This window comes from Bombina bombina, chromosome 7 (assembly GCF_027579735.1).
Source record: "Bombina bombina isolate aBomBom1 chromosome 7, aBomBom1.pri, whole genome shotgun sequence".
Classification (NCBI taxonomy): Eukaryota; Metazoa; Chordata; class Amphibia; order Anura; family Bombinatoridae; genus Bombina; species Bombina bombina.
The window spans coordinates 120,262,378-120,284,875 of NC_069505.1; the positions used below are offsets into that span (position 1 = coordinate 120,262,378).

Consider the following 22,498-nt stretch of genomic DNA (forward strand, 5'->3'; position numbering starts at 1 on the left):
GTGCTTCCTGTCACAGCCCTACAATGAGAGGGCGGACTTTGCAGGAAGTTTTATCTTAGCCTGATGTCATAAAACTTCTAGGCTAGCGAACAGACTAGATAACAGGGAGTCAGATTTTCTCATGCTCAGAACTGACAGAATAAATCTTAGGTTTTTAAAAATTCTCTGCTCTTATCACTCTGGGGACAGGGGCTAAGTTTGCAAGAAAACAAGTAAAGCATTTACCATTTGTTTCTACACAATATGTTTATTTTTATATTCACATTGATTTAACATATTTGTTGCCAAATGAACACTGTTTACTAGCCCTTTAACGGATAACAAAAGAAAAAACACCCATTGTGAGCCTTGATGTTTGCAGACTCAAGCCAGAATGGCTCCTCTAAATATAGTAGGCTGTGCATGGAGTTTGGTTACTGAAAAACAAATGCAGCAAATATGTTTTCTTTTATAGATGTTTAGACTGGGTTGTTAGGTTTTTCTGGCCATATTCCAGCATAAATAAAATACAGGGAGAACGAGAAAGTTGCAAGGGAATGTTCTGTGGTTAAGTGCTTTATGAGGCTGCCTGCTCAGGCTACGTTGCAGGGGAGATGATGGGACATCGTACACTAGATTTTTCTTTACATAAATGTTTGCTAGATTATCAATTTATATAGCGCATCTGAGGGTGTTTTTGTAACAATGTACAGTTTTGCGTCTTTTTTTTTTTTAAATAACATTGTGCTTATTTTGAGACTCCTAACCAAGCACCCAAGTGTCAGATGTATACATGCGTTTACATACTTTTTATGTATTAGGTCTTTTAATATGGAGGGAGGGGGGATGTCTACACCCTTCCTGCTTTCCTGGCCCATTTCAGTGGGTGTCCCAGCCTAACCTTATCAACAGTGCTAAACTGGGAGCTTCTAAGTAAGTTTTAAAAAAGGGTTTATACTGGATTTTAGATCAGCATCTGAGCATATTCTTCTTTATAGTAGTGTAGATTACATGGTTATATGGAAATTGGTGTATACTGTCCCTTTAAATAACAATAATAATTAGTCGTATGGGAGATGTCACTTACAATACTAAAATTATTATTATTATTTTTTTCCTCTACCAAAAGGCAACAACCTTATGCAGTTAGAGGAAAAAGCCCTTCTAGAAAATCAAAAGCATATGTCGAAATAGGTACAGATTTCTATTAGAAATGTTTGTTAAAGGGATATTATACAAACACTAAATACATTTCATGCACCTATCTCTAATTATGGGTGCTGCCATTATGAAACCTAGGTTACACTGCAGGTATCTAAAGGAGAATTACTGCACATGTGCAAACACATCAGCACTGAAAGACATATTTCAACATGGCTGCACCCATGACTAGAGAGGCAATAATCTCAAAACTATTCTTGTAAAATGTATTTAGTATTTAATTCAATGACTTTAAAATACAAAATGTAACTTTTGGTCAGAAACTGGTTATAGTATAGTATCACTTTTATCCCAGTGGAAATGTCAATGAAATTGTAATGCTTTAAATACCAAAGAGGACTAACTATAACAGACAAGGGGTTAACCATTTTTTTAACTAGTAGAGAGAAATGGGTGGAGCCTACCTCTGCCTTGCTATTGGAGTCTTCAAAATCATGCCTCTCTTTTTCAAGTCCGACCATCTTTATTTTTAGATCTGAAAGCTCAGCCATCAGATCCAGTTTTTGGGTTTCGAGAGATGTGCGACTTAAAAGCTCCTGCAAATAATAAATAAAAGAAATTTAAAAAAAACAACAACATTTAATTAACAGATAAGAGACAGTGAAACTATCTCACCCAGAAGACTTTTTTTTCCCCATGTAAATAAAATGCAAATATAGAACAATTTTAGTTAGGTTTTAATCTATTTCATTTTAAATACAAACTTATTTAAAATATACAGGCAGAAGATATACTTCTGGATTGCTTGTAATGATAAATAATTGAATCATTTGAAACAATACACACACAAAATATTTATCAGGTATTAAAATAATAGCTGGTGGGAAAGTGTATAAAACTACATTATAAAGCATATATACATTTTCTTCGTTTAGGATTCAGAGGCAGCATTCAGTTTTCAAGGGACATTTAATACTTTGAGATGATAAAATAAAATGATAGAAGGGACACAATAAAAAGAGGATTGTCACTGATGACCGAAGTCCAGCAAGTGTTTTCTTTTCCTAATATATATATATATATATATATATATATATATATATATATATATATATATATATATATATATATATATATATATATATATATATAAATAAATAAATAAACTCTGCAGTGTTCCTTATTTATTTTGTCCCCTTTTCCTGTAATACCATTTTGAAATCGTGGAGAACTCTATTATATTATTATATTGAACACAGCCATTGGCTGCACACTCTAGTGACACATATAACTGTCCCTAATTGGCCACAGCAGAGAAGGCTACTTGTTTTATAGACACTAAAACTTTACATCTACATGTTATTCACAGACTAATCTTTTTTTTTTTTAATGCATCATTCTATCTAGAATTTATTTAGTGTTTAATGTCCCTTTAAACAACGTTCTAATTTACTTCTATGTGTAAATTGTCTTGATTCTCTTGGTATCTTTTGTTGAAAAATCTGGGACATAAGCTCAGGAGCTGGCATGTGTCTTGAGCACTATACAGCAACAGTATTGCAAGAGCACTAGAATGCAGCACTTGTTCATGCCATGTAGTTCTCCAGACATCAACAAAGAATACCATGAGAACTAATCAAATTGAATAATAGAAGTATATTGGAAACTTGTGTCCTCTGTCAATCACAAAATATTTTTGGGGGGGTTTCATATCCCTTTAAAAGGGACATTAAACCCCAAAATAATCTCTCACGATTCAGGTAGAAAATACAATTTTAAACAACATTCCAATTTACTTATTTTATCTAATTTGCTTCATTCTTTAGATATCCTTTGTTAAAGAAATGGCAATGCACATGGGTGAGGCAATCATATAAGGCATCTATGTGCAGCCACCAATCAGAAGCTACTGAGTCTATCTAGATATGCTTTTCAGTAAATAATATCAAGAGAATTAAGCAAATTAAATAATAGAAGTAAATTAGAAAGTTGTTTAAAATGGCATTCTCTATCTGAATCATGAAACAAAAAAAATGAGTTTAATGTCCCTTTAATGTCAGCAAGCATCTAAACTACTCTAGAGGATTTTTGTGTTTTGTGTTCAGTTAAGAATAAATCTCCTGAAATATGCCACTGCATATAAACACCTTAGGAAGTAAGGAAAACCGTACTGGCACTGGGTGTTTAAATGACACAGTGCTTGAGAAAACGTTTGTAACAGTGCCAGTGCTGACGTAGCCAAGTCTCAGTATCCTGCACGTCCGTCCACAGCAGCACTATTTACTCTTTAACTTGCAACACTAAATATTTACATCTGTAGCTACAGAAGCTTGCAGCCTTCCCTTTAGTATTTATTAAAAGGGACAAGACACGCAATTTTTTTCTTTCACGATACCAATTATTCATACAATTTATTTCTATTACCAAGTTTGCATCATTCTCTTGGAAGTCTTTACTGAAGAAGCAGCAATCCGCTACTGGCAACTAGGTCAACACAATGGGTGAGCCAATGAAAATAAGCATATATATGTGCAGACGCCAATCAGCAGTTAGTTCCCCTTTAGTGCATGAGCCTACCTAGGTATGATTTTCAACAAAGGATACTAAGACAACAAATCAAATTTAAGAACAGATGTAAACTGTAAAGTTTTTTTTTTTTTTAAAACTGCATTCTCCATCTGAATAATAAATAAAAACAAGGTTTTCCCTGCTTTAATAACAAAATAACTGGACAATAATGACAGTCATTTAAATGAGTGATCACAGAAATGTAAAATAATATCTAGATTTACTTACTGCTTGGTTTTACCCTAAAGCACAAACACTGCTTATATTAAAGTAAACAAACACCTTGAGATTTGTATATAAAATGTTTAGTTTAGTTATGCATCATGAAACAACTTTGCAATCTATTTTCAATATTTATTTTGCACTCTTTCCTTGTAATTTAGCTCTGCACCCTGCTGACTTCTCAAGACTATAACCCTGCTACATATCTGTCCCTAATCTGCTTTATCTGATAACACTGCAAAACAATGCACTCTATGCTAAGATTATAGCTGGGGCTTACCTTGTCTGAGGACTACAGCCCAGATAGGCTCCTCCAAACAAGGTGGCTCCTCCAAACAAGGTAAATAGTGGGTGGAATTTGGCGATTAAAAACTGATTGCAGTAAAAAGGATGCTAATTTGGTTTAAAAACATTAAGACTTGGCTAATATGTTATTCTATAGCAGCACAAAATAAAGGTATTGTAATTGCAAGGTGCTTACTGTCCCTTTAAACATACATAAAGGGACACTGAACCCAAATTTTTTATTTCGTGATTCAGATAGAGCAGGGGTCAGCAACCTTGGCTCTCCAGATGTTTTGGAACTACATTTCCCATGATGCCAAGACATTATTTAGGCTGTCTGAGCATCAGGAGAGCCAAGGTTGCTGACCCCTTAGATAGAGCATGCAATTTTAAAGGGATACTGAACCCAAATTTTTTATTTCATGATTCAGATAGAGCATGCAATTTTAAGCAACTTTCTAATTTACTTCTATGATCAATTTTTCTTTGTTCTCTTTCTATCTTTATTTGAAAAAGAAGGCATCTCCGCTAAGGAGCCAGCAGATTTTTGGTTCAGATCCATGGACAGCACTTTTTATGGGTGCTGTCCAATCAGCAAGGACAACCCAGGTTAGTCTCCAAAAATGGGCCGGCATCTAAACTTAGATTCTTGATTTTCAAACAAACATACCAAGAGAATGAAGAAAATTTGATAAATAGGAGTAAATTAGAAAGTTGCTTGAAATTGCATGCTCTATCTGAATCACGAAAGAAAAATTTTGGGTTCAGTGTCCCTTTAAGCAACTTTCTAATTTACTCCTATTATCATTTTTTCTTCGTTCTCTTGCTTTCTTTATTTGAAAAAGAAGGCATCTAAGCTATTTGTTTGGTTCAGAACCCGGGAAAGCACTTGTTCATTGGTGGATGAATGTATCCACCAATCAGCAAGAACAACCCAGGTTGTTCACCAAAAATGGGCCGGCATCTAAAAACTTACATTCTTGCATTTCAAATAAAGATTCCAAGAGAATGAAGAAAAATTGATAAATCGGAGTAAAATAGAAAGTTGATTAAAATTGCCTGCTCTATCTGAATCACGAAAGAAAAAATTTGTGTTCAGTGTCCTTTAATATCAATAGTTTGTGCAGCTATCACTTTCTAGGAGGAAAACGGGAGCAGCCTGTGACAGTTTCACACCATTTGTGTAAATATTATGCTTTTGTAGTTTACCTAAACACTACGTGATAATGCACACTATTAGGAGTCTCTTCTTCTATAAAATAACTAATTTTACACTAGTTATTGCAAAACTGCAGTAATCAATGAGTTCACACTTCAACAGTCCGTTCCAGTGAGCATTTACTAGGGTATGCTAATTCTTAAAGTGGTAATGCCACATAATCGGGGCATCACTGGTGAGCAACAGGTGGTCCCCAGATGCTTCCCATTTGGGCCCTGTGATCTCCTTCACAACAGGGAAGAAAGAATGCCCAATTTTTAATCCAGAAAACACTTGCCTCATATTTTATGCCCCATAACACTTGCACAGCCTCTCACCTTCCTTATACCCATAAATCAGTTCCACAAACACACAATTTAAACATCTTCATTCTGGGTCCATAATTACGTTTAAAGATACTGCACTGGCTGTCATTTATTGCCCTACACAACAAAGCTCTGTCCAACATTTTGCCATAATTTCAAAGTATGTAAGTATCTTCACACTGTCCCTAATATTTGCTTTACCTAGCCTGTTTATAGTATGGTTTCAACAAAATAAAACTGGGGAAATATAAACCCCACCCAGAATAAAATTGACTCCACCCCCAAGGAACCACCCACCAAGCCACAGCACTGGATCACCTCTGACAATGTCCTAGACTAGCCAGCCATGCTAGTGCACTATATGGGAGGCCAGCCATGTTCCTATACTACTTTAACTCTACCCTTGTGTTGCACAGACTTGTCCCCAGAAACTGATTCTGCCACCCACCTCACGTCCTGGTTCCTAGTTTTTGAAACATTATTGTATCTATCTTTTTACATAACAGTATTGTTTGTTGAAATTAATGCAGTTTGTCATTACACAGAGGCTAAATCTGGTTAACTGCCGAGTACAAAAAGCAAAAAAACATTGTGACAAATAGTATGTGAATGTTCTGAGACATTGTATTTCCAAAAGGGATGCACAATGTAAGTTTGTTCTTCAATTTATTTATTTTTATATTGTTGTTTTAAAGTGACTTTTGCTAATGTCTATTGAGAGTTTAAGTGCTAATGGGCTACACCACAATTATGATAGGTCTGCTGAAATACTGTCATAATTGTGGTGTTGCCCATTGGCACTTAAACCCTCAATAGACATTAGACCCTGTGCCCACAGTCTGTGAGATAGTCTGACCCCCTATTACTGTATATAGTGACACTGTTTAACCCACCAGTACTGTATATAGTGAGTTAGTGACACAGTCTGTAATCTGCCGGTGAGATGGCTGGCCTGACCCTACCCGCCCAAGTACTTTATAAAGTGATCACAGTAGTCTGTGACATGGTCCAGCCCCCCCGTACTGTATATAGTGGTACTATATAGTGGCACTGTTTACCCCCCGCGCCCCATGCTGTAGTCACATGGTCTGTAATTTGCGTCTTCCACAAACATACAGTCACATACACACACACGCATAAATACACACAGTCACATACATACACACACACACAGTCACATACACACACACAGTCACATACACACACACAGTCACATACACACACACAGTCACATACACACACACAGTCACATACATACACACACACACAGTCACATACACACATGCATAAATACACACACAGTCACACACACACAGTCACACACATACATATACACACACACACACACACAAACACCAACGGGTAAAACAGAAACACTAACAGACATAGACACTAGTGAAGCATCACGTCACACTCACATGATATAAGTTCAGGTAGTGGCAGGTCAACGTTTTTTAATTGGGATTTTTTTTTTTTTATCTGGGCCCCCACCCTCGGGGGCCCCGTCACTGTTGCGACATCTGCACCCCCTGTAGTTCCGCCCCTGGTAAACAACTTGAGAATTATAAAAGGTTTATTTATGCAAAATGATACAACTGCACAATACATTTTAATTTTTACCCCTTGAAATGTAACTTAGCTCTGAAAATTGCTGACTTCTCAAGGCTAACTGCACTACATATCTGCCCCTAACCGGCATTATTATATAACCACTACAAAACAATGCACTTTATGCTAACTTTATCACAGTGACTGGTCTTGTTGTCTATGGACTAAAGCCCAGAGTAGCTCCTGCAAATAATGAAAATAACACACCACACACAAAATAAGGAAAATAGTTCGTGGAGTTTGGCTATTAAAAAATTATTGTGGTAAAATTTTTTTTTTTAAAAAAGATGTTAAGATTTGTATTATATAGGATCACAACAGAAATAACATGGTGCTTACTGTCCCTTTAACTATTCCTTCATGCCCAGTCACAAACACTGCAATATGGTAGTCTACATAAATAATAGTCTATGCGTACATGCATATTGTACAACCTATAACAACAATTGTTAATAGATAATTAAAAATGAAAATTACATAGTTTCCTGCAAAATAAAAATACTAAATATTATGGGGATGTAAATAACTTACAAACTGTATGAAGTTGTATAACCCAAAACCATTTGCAAGTGTTTAGAATATTCACTTAAAGGGACAGTCTACAATAGAATTTTGTTTTAAAATATAGATAATCCCTTTATTACCCATTCCCCAGTTTTGCACAACCAACACAGTTATATTAATATACTTTTTACCCCTATGATTACCTTGTATCTAAGTCTTCTGACAGCCCCCTGATCACATGACTGTGACTATTTAAAATCTATCGGAGTTACATTTAGTACTGCGTTGTGCCAACTCTTAAATAACTTCCCGGGCGTGAACACATTGTTATCTATATGGCCCACATGAACTGTCTGTCTCCTGTTGTAAAAAGCAAATACAAAATCATATGATTAAGAGGCTGTCAATAGAGCCTTTGAAACAGGCAGACATTTACAGGTTATAAAGTATATTAATATAACAATGTTGGTTGTGCAAAGCTGGGGAATGGGTAGTAACGGACATTATCTATCTTTTTAAACAATAAAACTTTTTCTATAGAGACTGTCCCATGAAGGTGATTAGATAATTACACATAACTATAACCCCAGCAGTACATTTCTTCCAAGACAGCACACACACAAAAAAAATAAAATAATTAAATAATTGTGATAAAGATCTACCAAAGAAATTAGAAATTATGACAACATAAAAACTATATTACAGATGGGCACTGGATATTCTTGATACCTCAATAGTCCCAATAGTTATGCAGTACCCACATCAATAACACAGAAAATGTACATTTGATTTTTAAATTACATAGGAATAAGGAGGCAGAGTATCAAGAAGAATATACCAAAAACTGTGGGTAACCCTTTTCATTTACATAACTATACAAAACCATAAATTATTAAACATTCTGTAGAACAGTTTATCTGCATGTGGTTTTTACATACAGAAAGTTATTGCTCATTATTGGATACAGTAACTTTACAACATATGTAGCCAGCAAAACACCTACCTCAGAAGACACAGTCAAGCTGAGAGCATAGGGGCATTTGGACGCAATTATAACTCAGTGTACATCTCCAGCATTCAGCAAAGCAATAAGTCTGCACTGTCTCTGCATTTTCTGAGGACAGTAACAGATTTACATCTGTCTGTCCGCCACGAGAATGGAAAAAAACAAAAAAAAAAAAAACACAGGAGTCCTCAGGCACCTTACTTTTAAGCCCAGTAAAATACTATATTCATAAAAGATAATTAATAGCTGCATACCCTTCTATAAATACGCAAATGAGATCCCAGACTTTCTTTATCCACGTTCCTAACCAAAACAGTAGAGACTGATATTTAGCAGTTAAGTGCGCTGCAAATGGGAAGCAAATGTGGCATTTCACTGCACCTCACACAACGTGGAATGAACAATGAGTTTGTTGACTTCACATGTAACCCTTTATAGCCTGCCAAGCGGAGAAGCCTTTTGATGAGAATACAACCACTTGAACTCACTGATCAGTCGCAGGGATGATATTTTTAGATCACAGAGGATTTACCGAGTCCAAGTGTTGTCAGTGATGAAAAAAAATTTACAGTATTCACTCTACATGAAGCACCACATTGGCACCTGATTTAATTGGGACCTGCTTTTCATCTTGACTGGATTTAAAGAGATATGTTGATATTGTGGCTTTAATTGTATATATCTGCCCATTACCACAAGTTACATAGCTGTAAAATATAGTAATATAGTGTAATCCCATAATTAGGAGGGAAGACTTCAGCGGCCAGGCCCTTAAGCAGGTTTGTCACCAGCTGGTGTTTGGTCTATAAAATTAGGCCATTGACTGAGAGGAGTGAAATGCATTGCCATATAATGTAATGCAATGTGAAACATAAAGGATTAAAGGGGCGCTGTACTATAAAATGTGTTGCAAATTACTCATTATACTGCCGTGTATTACATGAACAGGGAATTGTTCTTTCATATATATTTCTGTATTTGAATAAGCCGTTTTGTTCTCATTAAAACCAACACCTAGCACATGCCCATAACAATGAGCTAAGAATGCAAGTAAAACAGGCCTGCTAATGTTATTAATGTACAATTTCCCCTTAAAGGGATTGGCATTAAAATATTTTTTCCTTTTCTGCATGTTAGAAAGGGCATTATAAAAATGTACGTTTTTGGAAAATTTAGGATTAATATGCTGTTTTTTTCCATGCTGGTGGAGGAGTCACAGTCAACCAGATGAAATGCTTAAAATAGTATTAGTTGTTTAAATATTGTATATAAGGAGAAAGGATTCGTTTTGATAAAGTATTGGGCAGACACTGCCATGTTGGAACCTAGATATCTCCTTATCTCTTTTGCTGAGAACAATTAGGGACAGATAAAGCAGACAGTAAGAGAGAGTGTGGAAACCTCATTAGATACTGTAACAATCTTGAGTTCATTATGGCCTTGTTTGCACACTGTCTTTCACTGTCTGTTTTAGATCTGTCCTGAAATGTCCTCCGCAGTATAAATAAAAGGAAAACATAGGTTCCAATATGGAGGCTCTGCATTAGCTTTTAGAGACTCAGTGGAATTGAGAAAACCATCAATTTTAAAGTGTAATTACAGGAAAATGGAACAAAATAAATAATGAAAGTTTAAAGCTAATGTGTTTTACTACACATAATTTAATTTTTATACTATACACGCACACTTTTAAAAGATTTTTGCACTTTTTAATAAAGGAATTACAGATTGTTCTTATAAAAAATGTGACCAAAAAGCAACACCATGGTCCACTAGTTTCAGCAAGAAAAGTAAATGAGAAAATCCACAAACTTCTGAACATACATCTCTCTTTTTCATACCAATGTCATTATAAAGGCGACACTTCCACCTGATCGTTCTATTTAGTGTACACTACATTTTACACAATACATTTGTACTGCGTTTGGCTACCTGCCAAGAGATAACCAGATCTTCAAGTGTGTGTAGATTGCACTAATGAATATGAGCTCAAGAGATTTATAGTTGAACAATGTTCCCAATATACAAGGGTGTAAGATAAGGGACTGCACTTCTGTTACTGTGACACAACTTTTTATATTACAATTATAAAATACTCAGGTCTAACAAATAACATTACATTCAAAATCTCCAATACATTTTATTAATCAAAATAAAAACACTGCAATGTACACTATTTAGTTGCAGGCTTTTGCATGTTCCCTAAAGAGGCCAAAAGTATTTTACAGCAGCTTATTGTATGAACCAGCTACATATTACACAGTAACTGCTTAGAGCAGTGCATGTGTGATTTACCATTGATTCCTCACAATCACGTGAGATAAATATACTCAGCAGGTTTTTACTTTGCTAACACAATGTGCAGAGTTTCATAAATCATCAATTGACAGTTTAAATTGCCTTTAAAACATTCATTGTATGCAGATAATTTCCAGTTCTGTACTTAAAAGGTCAGTCAAGTCAAAACTAAAAAGTTTAAAAAAAATTGCAGGCTTTGGGGTAGATTTATTAAGCAGTGGATGCCGATTTCTACGCCTGAAGTTTCCGGCTCACCGGAAACGCAAGTTAAGAAGCGTCGGACTGCAATCATCCCAATCTGATCAGGATGATTGACTCCCCCAATTGGTCACGAATGTGCAGGAGGCAGCATTGCACAAGAAATGCTTGTGCAATGTTAAATGCCAACAGTGTATGCACTTGGTAAACCTAACCCTCGGTCTGAATTATGAAATATTATTTCTCTTGGTATCCTTTCATGAAAAGTGTACCTAGGAAGACTCAGGATCAGCAATGTACTGCCAGCTAGCTGCACTAAATGCCTCTTGTCATTTGCTTACCTCTTTTGCTCAGCTAGCTCCCAGTAATGCATCATGGCTCCTTCAATAAAGGATACCAAGAGAATGAAGCACATTTAATAAAAAGTAAATTGGAAAGTTATTTAAAACTGTATGCTCTATCACGAAAAATAAATAAATCACATTGGGTTACATGTTCTATTAACCCCTTCCTGCCGGTACTTATTTGTTTACTTTGGTCTGATGTAACAAATAAGTAAAAAATTTAAAACATGTGATCGTGTGATTTCAATGATGGATTGAGTTGGGGGGAGTGCCTATGATGCTAGGCATGCCCTACAGCCTGCAATCCCAGTTAGGGAGCCATTACCGCTTTAGTATAAAAGCCCAGCGTGGTTAGGACGGCATGGAGCGTCCTAACGGCAGGAAGGGGTTAAAAAGGGACATCAAACGCTAAATACATTTTATAAGCATAGTATTGAGGTTATTCCTTGACTCCCTATAGTCATGGGTGCTGCATTGTTGAACTCTATCTTTTACTACATTCCAGTGCTGATGTGTTTGCACGTGTGCAGTAACCCTCTCTGTCAGATACCTGCAGTGTAACTTAGGTTTCATAATGGCAGCAGCCAGAATTAGAGGGAGGTGCACGATATGGATTTAGTGTTCTTTACCTCTATGCACATAAAATACTTTAATATGGTATTGTGAGAATAGGTGGCACAAATGAATGCTATTTCCCTATGTATAATGAATGGTATTGGTTTGGTTTTGTTGTTAATGATGATTCAGTTTCCTAAATTAAATTTGGTAAGTTTAGCGAGTGTCGCTGTGAATGCTATATGGCGCAAATGGATGCTATTCCTCAATGTGTAATGTGTTGTGTTAGTTCCAATATAGTAAGTTTAGCGTGTCGCTATGTCTTAATTTTAGAAATTGTGTTCTTGTATATGCTCCACTTGTATCGCTATATGTAATAGAATACTCCTTATTTGTAAATACGACCAAAGTACTGGATATAATTAATACAATTTTATTAAATCATAAAATATATATATATATATTGGCATAATATTAAATTGACACCGGTGTCTATTGGTAATTAGTAAAATACTTTTAAAACAGATAAAATACGTTAAAATCTTAATTATCACAGGTTATGTTTTTAACATTATCTATGATGCATTTGTATAAACGATACTTTGTATATAGTTCAGATTTGTAATTTCTGGTTTCTTGTTTAGGCTTTAATTTACCATACAATTGGGCAAGGTATATGCAATATCTGTCACACTAAATAAATGTGTGCGAAATAGTACCTTAAAGTGTATCTGTTTGATGACACTTTATTAGTTGAAGGATAGTGCGGTTAAATAATTGCCGCTGTTTTTGGATTCCTTCAATGACTTCGCTTGCTTTAGTCGCTATGGGATTTTTTCGGTGTTGAATCGCACAAGCGGTTAAATATAAGCCGCTGGATGATCCTTTCTGTGGTTGGTGATCAGCCTTCTGAAAAGAATATGGGTTGGTGTTTTCTTTGTGGTTGTTTTGGGCTTTACCTTGATGTGAATGTTTGTGTGGTTCCCGTGACCGCTCTGTTTCTTTTTCTCTTGTCGGTCAGTGACCGATCGAACTCCTTAAGGGTTGAAGGTTCCTGATGTTATCTTTAGTGCGGTTATATTTCAACCGTCAAGTGAGGATTCCTATGCCGCTTCGGTAGGCTGTTCTGTGTCTTTGTTTCTTCTTTGTCGGTCAGTGACCGATCTGGCTGCTGTAGTTTCAAAGTGTGCAGCTACAAAGGTGTTGAAGAAGTTACCACTGTAACTGTTTGATGTTTAGTGCGGTTAAATATACTCCGCCAAATGGATATTTGTAGTTTCAGATGGATTTAGCTCAAAATACAGTTTCTTTGATATGTAGTTAGAAGCGCTTCTCTCGTCTCTCAAATCCGTGTATTGGTGCTCTGGTATCTACGCATTTCGGCTCCTTTTGACAAAGGCTTTGAAGCCGAAAACGCGTAGATACCAGAGCACCAATACACGGATTTGAGAGACACGAGAGGAGCGCTTCTAACTACATATCAAAGAAACTGTATTTTCAGCTAAATCCATCTGAAACTACAAAAATCCATTTGGCGGCGTATATTTAAAGGGACAGTATACACTCATTTTCATATAACTGCATGTAATAGACACTACTATAAAGAATAAGATGCATAGATACTGATATAAAAATTCAGTATAAAACTGTTTAAAAACTTACTTAGAAGCTGTCAGTTTGGCTCTGTTGAAAAGGTAGCTGGAAAGCCCACTGCAAGTGGGAAATAAGACACTCCCCCTTCCCCCTTCTTTTGCATATGAAAAGACCCTTTACACAAACAGGAGCAAGCTGGAGAAGGTAGCTGACGGTATTCACATAAAACTTTGGGGCTTGGTTAGGAGTCTGAAAATCAGAGCAATGTTATTTAAAAATAAGCAAAACTATACATTTATTTTTTTTTAAAAACTTTATGGGCTATATAAATAGATCATCTACAAAATATTTATGCAAAGAAAAAATGAGTGTATAATGTCCCTTTAATCGCACTAAACATCAAACAGTTACAGTGGTAACTTCTTTAACACCTTTGTAGCTGCACACTTTGAAACTACAGCAGCCAGATCGGTCACTGACCGACAAAGAAGAAACAAAGACACAGAACAGCCTACCGAAGCGGCATAGGAATCCTCACTTGACGGTTGAAATATAACCGCACTAAAGATAACATCAGGAACCTTCAACCCTTAAGGAGTTCGATCGGTCACTGACCGACAAGAGAAAAAGAAACAGAGCGGTCACGGGAACCACACAAACATTCACATCAAGGTAAAGCCCAAAACAACCACAAAGAAAACACCAACCCATATTCTTTTCAGAAGGCTGATCACCAACCACAGAAAGGATCATCCAGCGGCTTATATTTAACCGCTTGTGCAATTCAACACCGAAAAAATCCCATAGCGACTAAAGCAAGCGAAGTCATTGAAGGAATCCAAAAACAGCGGCAATTATTTAACCGCACTATCCTTCAACTAATAAAGTGTCATCAAACAGATACACTTTAAGGTACTATTTCGCACACATTTATTTAGTGTGACAGATATCGCATATACCTTGCCCAATTGTATGGTAAATTAAAGCCTAAACAAGAAACCAGAAATTACAAATCTGAACTATATACAAAGTATCGTTTATACAAATGCATCATAGATAATGTTAAAAACATAACCTGTGATAATTAAGATTTTAACGTATTTTATCTGTTTTAAAAGTATTTTACTAATTACCAATAGACACCGGTGTCAATTTAATATTATGCCAATATATATATATATTTTTTATGATTTAATAAAATTGTATTAATTATATCCAGTACTTTGGTCGTATTTACAAATAAGGAGTATTCTATTACATATAGCGATACAAGTGGAGCATATACAAGAACACAATTTCTAAAATTAAGACATAGCGACACGCTAAACTTACTATATTGGAACTAACACAACACATTACACATTGAGGAATAGCATCCATTTGCGCCATATAGCATTCACAGCGACACTCGCTAAACTTACCAAATTTAATTTAGGAAACTGAATCATCAGTAACAGCAAAACCAAACCAATACCATTCATTATACATAGGGAAATAGCATTCATTTGTGCCACCTATTCTCACAATACCATATTTCTAAAAAACATTGGGATAAAGTTTTTCAAAGGTGTGCAAAAATTCCCCATCCTAACTTACAGTCTAAACATATCCTTACGTATTTAAAATACTTTAATGTTCATTTAAATAGCGTTTAGCTTTGAGAATCTCATGTAAAATGTCTATGTTCTTCTGTAAGATTTGTTTAAGAAGAGGAAGAACAGTTGGTACAGTGTTCATTTATACAAAAGGTGATGATTTTGAATATATATATATTTCGATTTAGTGCACTCTCACTGGCCAACCCAGACACAGACCAGGGTGCTTAACGGAATGAACAATCTGAATAGGAATAAGCACTCACTGGATTTCAAAACAACAAATATTTATTCGGCAGTGACGTTTCGGGGCATTCACCCCTTCCTCAGACAACCCAAAATGTGAAACAAGCAATGTTAAATAATGACTCAAACCCCTCCCTCATCAAATTTCAGCCAATCAAAATACATCCAAAGCAATCAATAGGGGATGTATGTTAAACAAAAACAATTACATTTCTGTATAATATCAACAAAGTGTATACTTTGACAAAGCACATGTGTGATATAACCATATATAGTGTACTGTATTAAGGTGTCAATGACAGTGTAGTGAATGGCTGTGGAATATGCCAACAGATAGTAAATAATAAATCTGCCTTCTTATAATACACTCTGTAATCAAAACATAAGGAGTTCACTAGACTTGTTGTTGCCAGGAGAAGTAGCTTATTAATACCGCGTATAACATGCTCAGAGACATTTACTCACTTAACTAACAGGCAACTTACTGTGCATCAAAAGCATCTAAAACCTCGGAGGGTACTCCGCCATTAGCCGTCACGCTGGCTACCGCATGGTCGGAGGGGGCGTGTCAGCATCCGGGTTAGCATCTTGACCCGCTATTGAAAATCAGTGCCCTAAGCGTTGTTATGCGTTGCCATAGCAACCTATCGTGTCGTCACCAACCACACCAAACCGAGGCCATGCTACGTAGGTCTGTACTAGGTCACCATGGCAACCCAACAAACGATGTCATGATATAAACATAGCTAGTGTAATAATCAGATCGAATAATGTTTCGCTTATTAAGAACATACTTATGTGGCAACTAGATATGCGGTTAATTATAAACTAACACATTGGGAGTTATCCAGTGATAGAAATAACAGCGGTTATGGGAATTAAAGCTCACTGGTGTATAATATACTCTAAGAGAATCTCTAGGACTATAATGGGTGTAATTAAATCTTCTAAAGGGGATCAAACATTGAGGAATCTGTAGCCGCCAATTATTCAATCAAAATCTAACACAAATCTAAATTATGAGACGTGTGTTATAATGTTACAAAGGCCAATATATAAGTTAACTATTGGATCAAAAATGTCCTGTACTAGACATACTGACTTGCTCTCGGCATAATGATTGGGTCAATAGTTACTTTCAAAATGGAAAATCATAGAGTGTATTGGGGATGATCTAAATCCTGTGGTTTCTTAATAGGGGTCTAAGCATATAGACAAGTGAGATATCCAGGACACCACATATGTCTAAATTAACTCAAGGCCAGATTAACCAACTGGGTACACTAATTGTTGAACACATGACAGTATGGCAATATATCATTAAAGTCCTACCTGAAAATGGAACTTCGTATCTCCCAGAGTATGGTATTACAAGAGATCTCTAGTAGGTAGGCTAAGTGTGGATTCTTAATATGTCCACAAGTATTTAATAAAGTGTACATGGACTCTCATTAACAAATGGGATGTTTATAGACATCCTACCAGTTATGTCCCTAGAAAAGGTACTACAGGAAACAATGCCAGTCCACATTTGTGTTCAATCCTCCTGGTTGTACTGTTCCAAGTCTATGGATCCACTTGGCCTCAATTTGTAGGAGTTTCTTCTTTCTGTTGCCTCCCCTTATCAAAGGTGGTACATGATCAATAAGTATGAAGCGCAAGTCCTTCACAGTGTGGTTCATCTGTATAAAATGGCGTGCCACCGGTTGTTCCAATGTACCATCCTTGAGTGCAGTCCTGATGGCACTCCGATGGTTAGCCATCCTCTTCTTGATGTCATCATCCGTCTTACCGACGTAATACATCCCACATGTGCAATTCAACAGGTAGACCACAAATGGGGTAGAGCAGGTTAGATGGTGTTGGATCTTAAAACTCTGATTTGTGTGCGGATGATGGAAGGTTTTGCTCTGGATCATCGAATTGCACGTTGTGCATCCAAGGCACTTAAAGAATCCCTGTTTCTTTGATTTTAACCATGTTTCCTTGATGTAGGCATGTCTTGGATCAGTGATCATCAGCATATCTTGGAGGTTACGCCCTCTTTTATATCCCATCCTTGGTGGGGAGAATTCTTTGAAAGGTAATTGTTGGTCTGTGGTCAGTAGATCCCAATGGTCCTTCACTGATTGTGCTACAATCCCAATATTAGGTGAATATGTCATAGTGCAAGTCATCCGTTTTTCAACAGGTTTCATTCCTCCTGTTTTCAGTAGGGTGCTCCTTTCTGTACTCTTGGCTATTTTATGGGCTTTTTGAATGGTTGTGTAGGAATATCCCCTCTGTAGAAATTTGGTTGACATTTCTTCTAGCTGTCTTTGGCCATTATTCCTTATAGAGTTGTTCCTCACTACTCGGTAGAGTTGTGCCAATGGGATGGCTCTGATGAGAGATCTTGGGTGGCTACTACTTGCCAACAATAGGGAGTTCCTGTCTGTAGGTTTATGGTACATGGTGGTTTCTAATTGCCCATTCTCCTTAAGTATTCTCACGTCTAGGAAGTCAATGGCTTCTTTGCTGGCCACCATCTTAAATTTCACCGGATGTGGTAGATCATTGAGGTCTTGTATCCACCTCTGTAGATGTTCTTCTGTACCTCTCCACACCAATAGCACATCATCGATGTATCTCATGTACTTGATAATTTCAGGAATCTCATAGACCTTCATGGTGTTGGATTCATAATCCTCCATAAATAAGTTCGCATATGATGGGGCCATGTTTGACCCCATGGCGGTCCCCGTGATTTGTTGGTAGTATTTAGATTCAAACCTGAAGAAGTTTAAAGTCAAACATATTTCGAGGATCTTGATAATATAGGTACTGCTAGGCCCGACATAAGGATATCTAGAGAGAGCCTTTGTGACTGCTCTCATTCCATCTTGATGTGGGATGATGGTATATAGGCTTGTGACATCCATAGACACCAAGTAGTCATCTGTAGATAGATTTTGAACCTGCGAGAGATGACCCAATACGTCACTCGAATCTTTAACGTATGATTTCATGTGTCTCACCAGTGGTTGGAGAAATGAATCAATCCACTTTGCCAAAGGGCTCAACAAAGAACCCCTTGCAGACACGATCGGGCGTCCAGGGGGTTTCTCCAGGCTCTTGTGTACTTTGGGCAGGGTATAGAGAATAGGGCAAATCGGATATGCCACCCTCAACCAATCATATGTACCTTTATTGACCCAACCTTCCACTACACCTTCAAGCAGTAGATTGTCAATCCGTTCTTGAAATAGCTTGGTAGGATCCTTCTTGAGAGGTAGGTATACCCGGTCATCATTTAATTGTGAGAGTATTTCTTCTTTGTAATCCTTATAATTCAGGACTACAATGGCCCCACCTTTGTCCGCATTGCGGATCACAATGTTAGGATCGCGGGCCAGACTCTCAATTGCCACACGTTCCTCTTTGGAGATGTTGTGTCTGAATAATTCTTTCGGCATTGTTGCAGCATCCTGTAAGACCAATCTAGTGTAGGTTTGTATACTGGCAGCAGTGTGTTGAGGGTCAAATGTGCTCTTGTTTCTAAAGATGGTCCCCATTTCTTGCTGTTCTGTCATTTTAAAATGATCTTTGAGCTTAAGATTTCTTTTAAATTTTTGGATGTCCAACCAAGTATCAAATTCGTCTGGTCTATGTGTAGGGACAAATGTCAAACCTCTATTGAGGAGTGTCAATTCTGCTTTATTAAGCAAGCGATCAGATAGATTCAGCACTATATTCTCCTGGTTCGTCCACGTCGTGGTGGTCTTCCGGTGAGTCCCACTCCTTCTTGGATGTGGTCTCCTTCCTTTTTTCGGTGGCTTGACCTTGTAGTCACCCCTAAAAAATGCACCTGGGAAGTTGAGGGACTTGCATACTCATGTAGTCCTGGAGTATCTGTGTCAGAACCTGAGCTTGTATCCACAGTATTCAGTTGTCTTCTGGTGTATACCCTCTGGCGGCGGGGTCGCCTAGGCCTGTAATTCTGCCTCTCCTCAGGGCTCAAGAGCCACTTGTATACCTGTCTCTCCCTGTAGTCCTCAATTACTTGTTGTAATTTCTTATTTTTAAAGGTTATCAGGGAGTCCTTATATTCTTTGACTTGGTTTGTAAGTTTATTCAACCAGTTATCACTCTGATCCTGTACCAAGATGGGGCCTTTCATGGTATCAAATATCCCGATTTCTTCCTTGGTTTTATTAAGTAGGACTCTAACTTCTTCCACCACCAACAACAATAGATCCAAGGAACACTTATTTAGCACTGCACACCATTTTTTGCAAAATTCACTGTTTCTCCCAATCGTGGGTACACTGTGTATCCTGAACCCCTTAGGAATCATTTTCTTTTTGTAGTATTCCGATAAGTAGACCCCATGTAGATGTAGGTCTACCTCTCTTTTCTTCAGTTTTAATAAATTCAAATATAGGGTTTGGATGGATTCAGTATCTGTAGTGATTTCCTCATGTTCAAATAAAATTCTTGCTGCATCCACCTCAGTCAGGGAGAGTGTATCAGCTCCCTCTACATCTGATGGTGCTATTACAGGCAGGCCCTGTGAGGCACTGATCAGTACAGGTGTATCCATAGTCCACAACAAAGTGCAAGTGTCACCCAAGTGTATCCAAAAGTGATGATGGCTGAAGACAGGGAGGGTAGCGAGGCAGTGGGTGCTACACGATATAACAGAGACTTCGATTTAGTGCACTCTCACTGGCCAACCCAGACACAGACCAGGGTGCTTAACGGAATGAACAATCTGAATAGGAATAAGCACTCACTGGATTTCAAAACAACAAATATTTATTCGGCAGTGACGTTTCGGGGCATTCACCCCTTCCTCAGACAACCCAAAATGTGAAACAAGCAATGTTAAATAATGACTCAAACCCCTCCCTCATCAAATTTCAGCCAATCAAAATACATCCAAAGCAATCAATAGGGGATGTATGTTAAACAAAAACAATTACATTTCTGTATAATATCAACAAAGTGTATACTTTGACAAAGCACATGTGTGATATAACCATATATAGTGTACTGTATTAAGGTGTCAATGACAGTGTAGTGAATGGCTGTGGAATATGCCAACAGATAGTAAATAATAAATCTGCCTTCTTATAATACACTCTGTAATCAAAACATAAGGAGTTCACTAGACTTGTTGTTGCCAGGAGAAGTAGCTTATTAATACCGCGTATAACATGCTCAGAGACATTTACTCACTTAACTAACAGGCAACTTACTGTGCATCAAAAGCATCTAAAACCTCGGAGGGTACTCCGCCATTAGCCGTCACGCTGGCTACCGCATGGTCGGAGGGGGCGTGTCAGCATCCGGGTTAGCATCTTGACCCGCTATTGAAAATCAGTGCCCTAAGCGTTGTTATGCAATGCCATAGCAACCTATCGTGGCGTCACCAACCACACCAAACCGAGGCCATGCTACGTAGGTCTGTACTAGGTCACCATGGCAACCCAACAAACGATGTCATGATATAAACATAGCTAGTGTAATAATCAGATCGAATAATGTTTCGCTTATTAAGAACATACTTATGTGGCAACTAGATATGCGGTTAATTATAAACTAACACATTGGGAGTTATCCAGTGATAGAAATAACAGCGGTTATGGGAATTAAAGCTCACTGGTGTATAATATACTCTAAGAGAATCTCTAGGACTATAATGGGTGTAATTAAATCTTCTAAAGGGGATCAAACATTGAGGAATCTGTAGCCGCCAATTATTCAATCAAAATCTAACACGAATCTAAATTATGAGACGTGTGTTATAATGTTACAAAGGCCAATATATAAGTTAACTATTGGATCAAAAATGTCCTGTACTAGACATACTGACTTGCTCTCGGCATAATGATTGGGTCAATAGTTACTTTCAAAATGGAAAATCATAGAGTGTATTGGGGATGATCTAAATCCTGTGGTTTCTTAATAGGGGTCTAAGCATATAGACAAGTGAGATATCCAGGACACCACATATGTCTAAATTAACTCAAGGCCAGATTAACCAACTGGGTACACTAATTGTTGAACACATGACAGTATGGCAATATATCATTAAAGTCCTACCTGAAAATGGAACTTCGTATCTCCCAGAGTATGGTATTACAAGAGATCTCTAGTAGGTAGGCTAAGTGTGGATTCTTAATATGTCCACAAGTATTTAATAAAGTGTACATGGACTCTCATTAACAAATGGGATGTTTATAGACATCCTACCAGTTATGTCCCTAGAAAAGGTACTACAGGAAACAATGCCAGTCCACATTTGTGTTCAATCCTCCTGGTTGTACTGTTCCAAGTCTATGGATCCACTTGGCCTCAATTTGTAGGAGTTTCTTCTTTCTGTTGCCTCCCCGTATCAAAGGTGGTACATGATCAATAAGTATGAAGCGCAAGTCCTTCACAGTGTGGTTCATCTGTATAAAATGGCGTGCCACCGGTTGTTCCGATGTACCATCCTTGAGTGCAGTCCTGATGGCACTCCGATGGTTAGCCATCCTCTTCTTGATGTCATCATCCGTCTTACCGACGTAATACATCCCACATGTGCAATTCAACAGGTAGACCACAAATGGGGTAGAGCAGGTTAGATGGTGTTGGATCTTAAAACTCTGATTTGTGTGCGGATGATGGAAGGTTTTGCTCTGGATCATCGAATTGCACGTTGTGCATCCAAGGCACTTAAAGCATCCCTGTTTCTTCGATTTTAACCATGTTTCCTTGATGTAGGCATGTCTTGGATCAGTGATCATCAGCATATCTTGGAGGTTACGCCCTCTTTTATATCCCAT

General features: G+C 37.3%; 1 protein-coding gene across 10 annotated transcripts in view; it reads right to left on the bottom strand.

Annotated features, from left to right (window-relative positions):
• Positions 1-22,498, bottom strand: part of PPFIBP2 (PPFIA binding protein 2) — a 315,010-nt gene that overhangs the window by 132,700 nt on the left and 159,812 nt on the right. For all 10 annotated transcript variants that reach the window (XM_053720270.1, XM_053720273.1, XM_053720274.1 and 7 more), the window contains one exon: positions 1,605-1,736. In XM_053720270.1, coding sequence (XP_053576245.1) covers positions 1,605-1,736 — 132 coding nt within the window. The remainder of the gene's footprint in view (positions 1-1,604; positions 1,737-22,498) is intronic.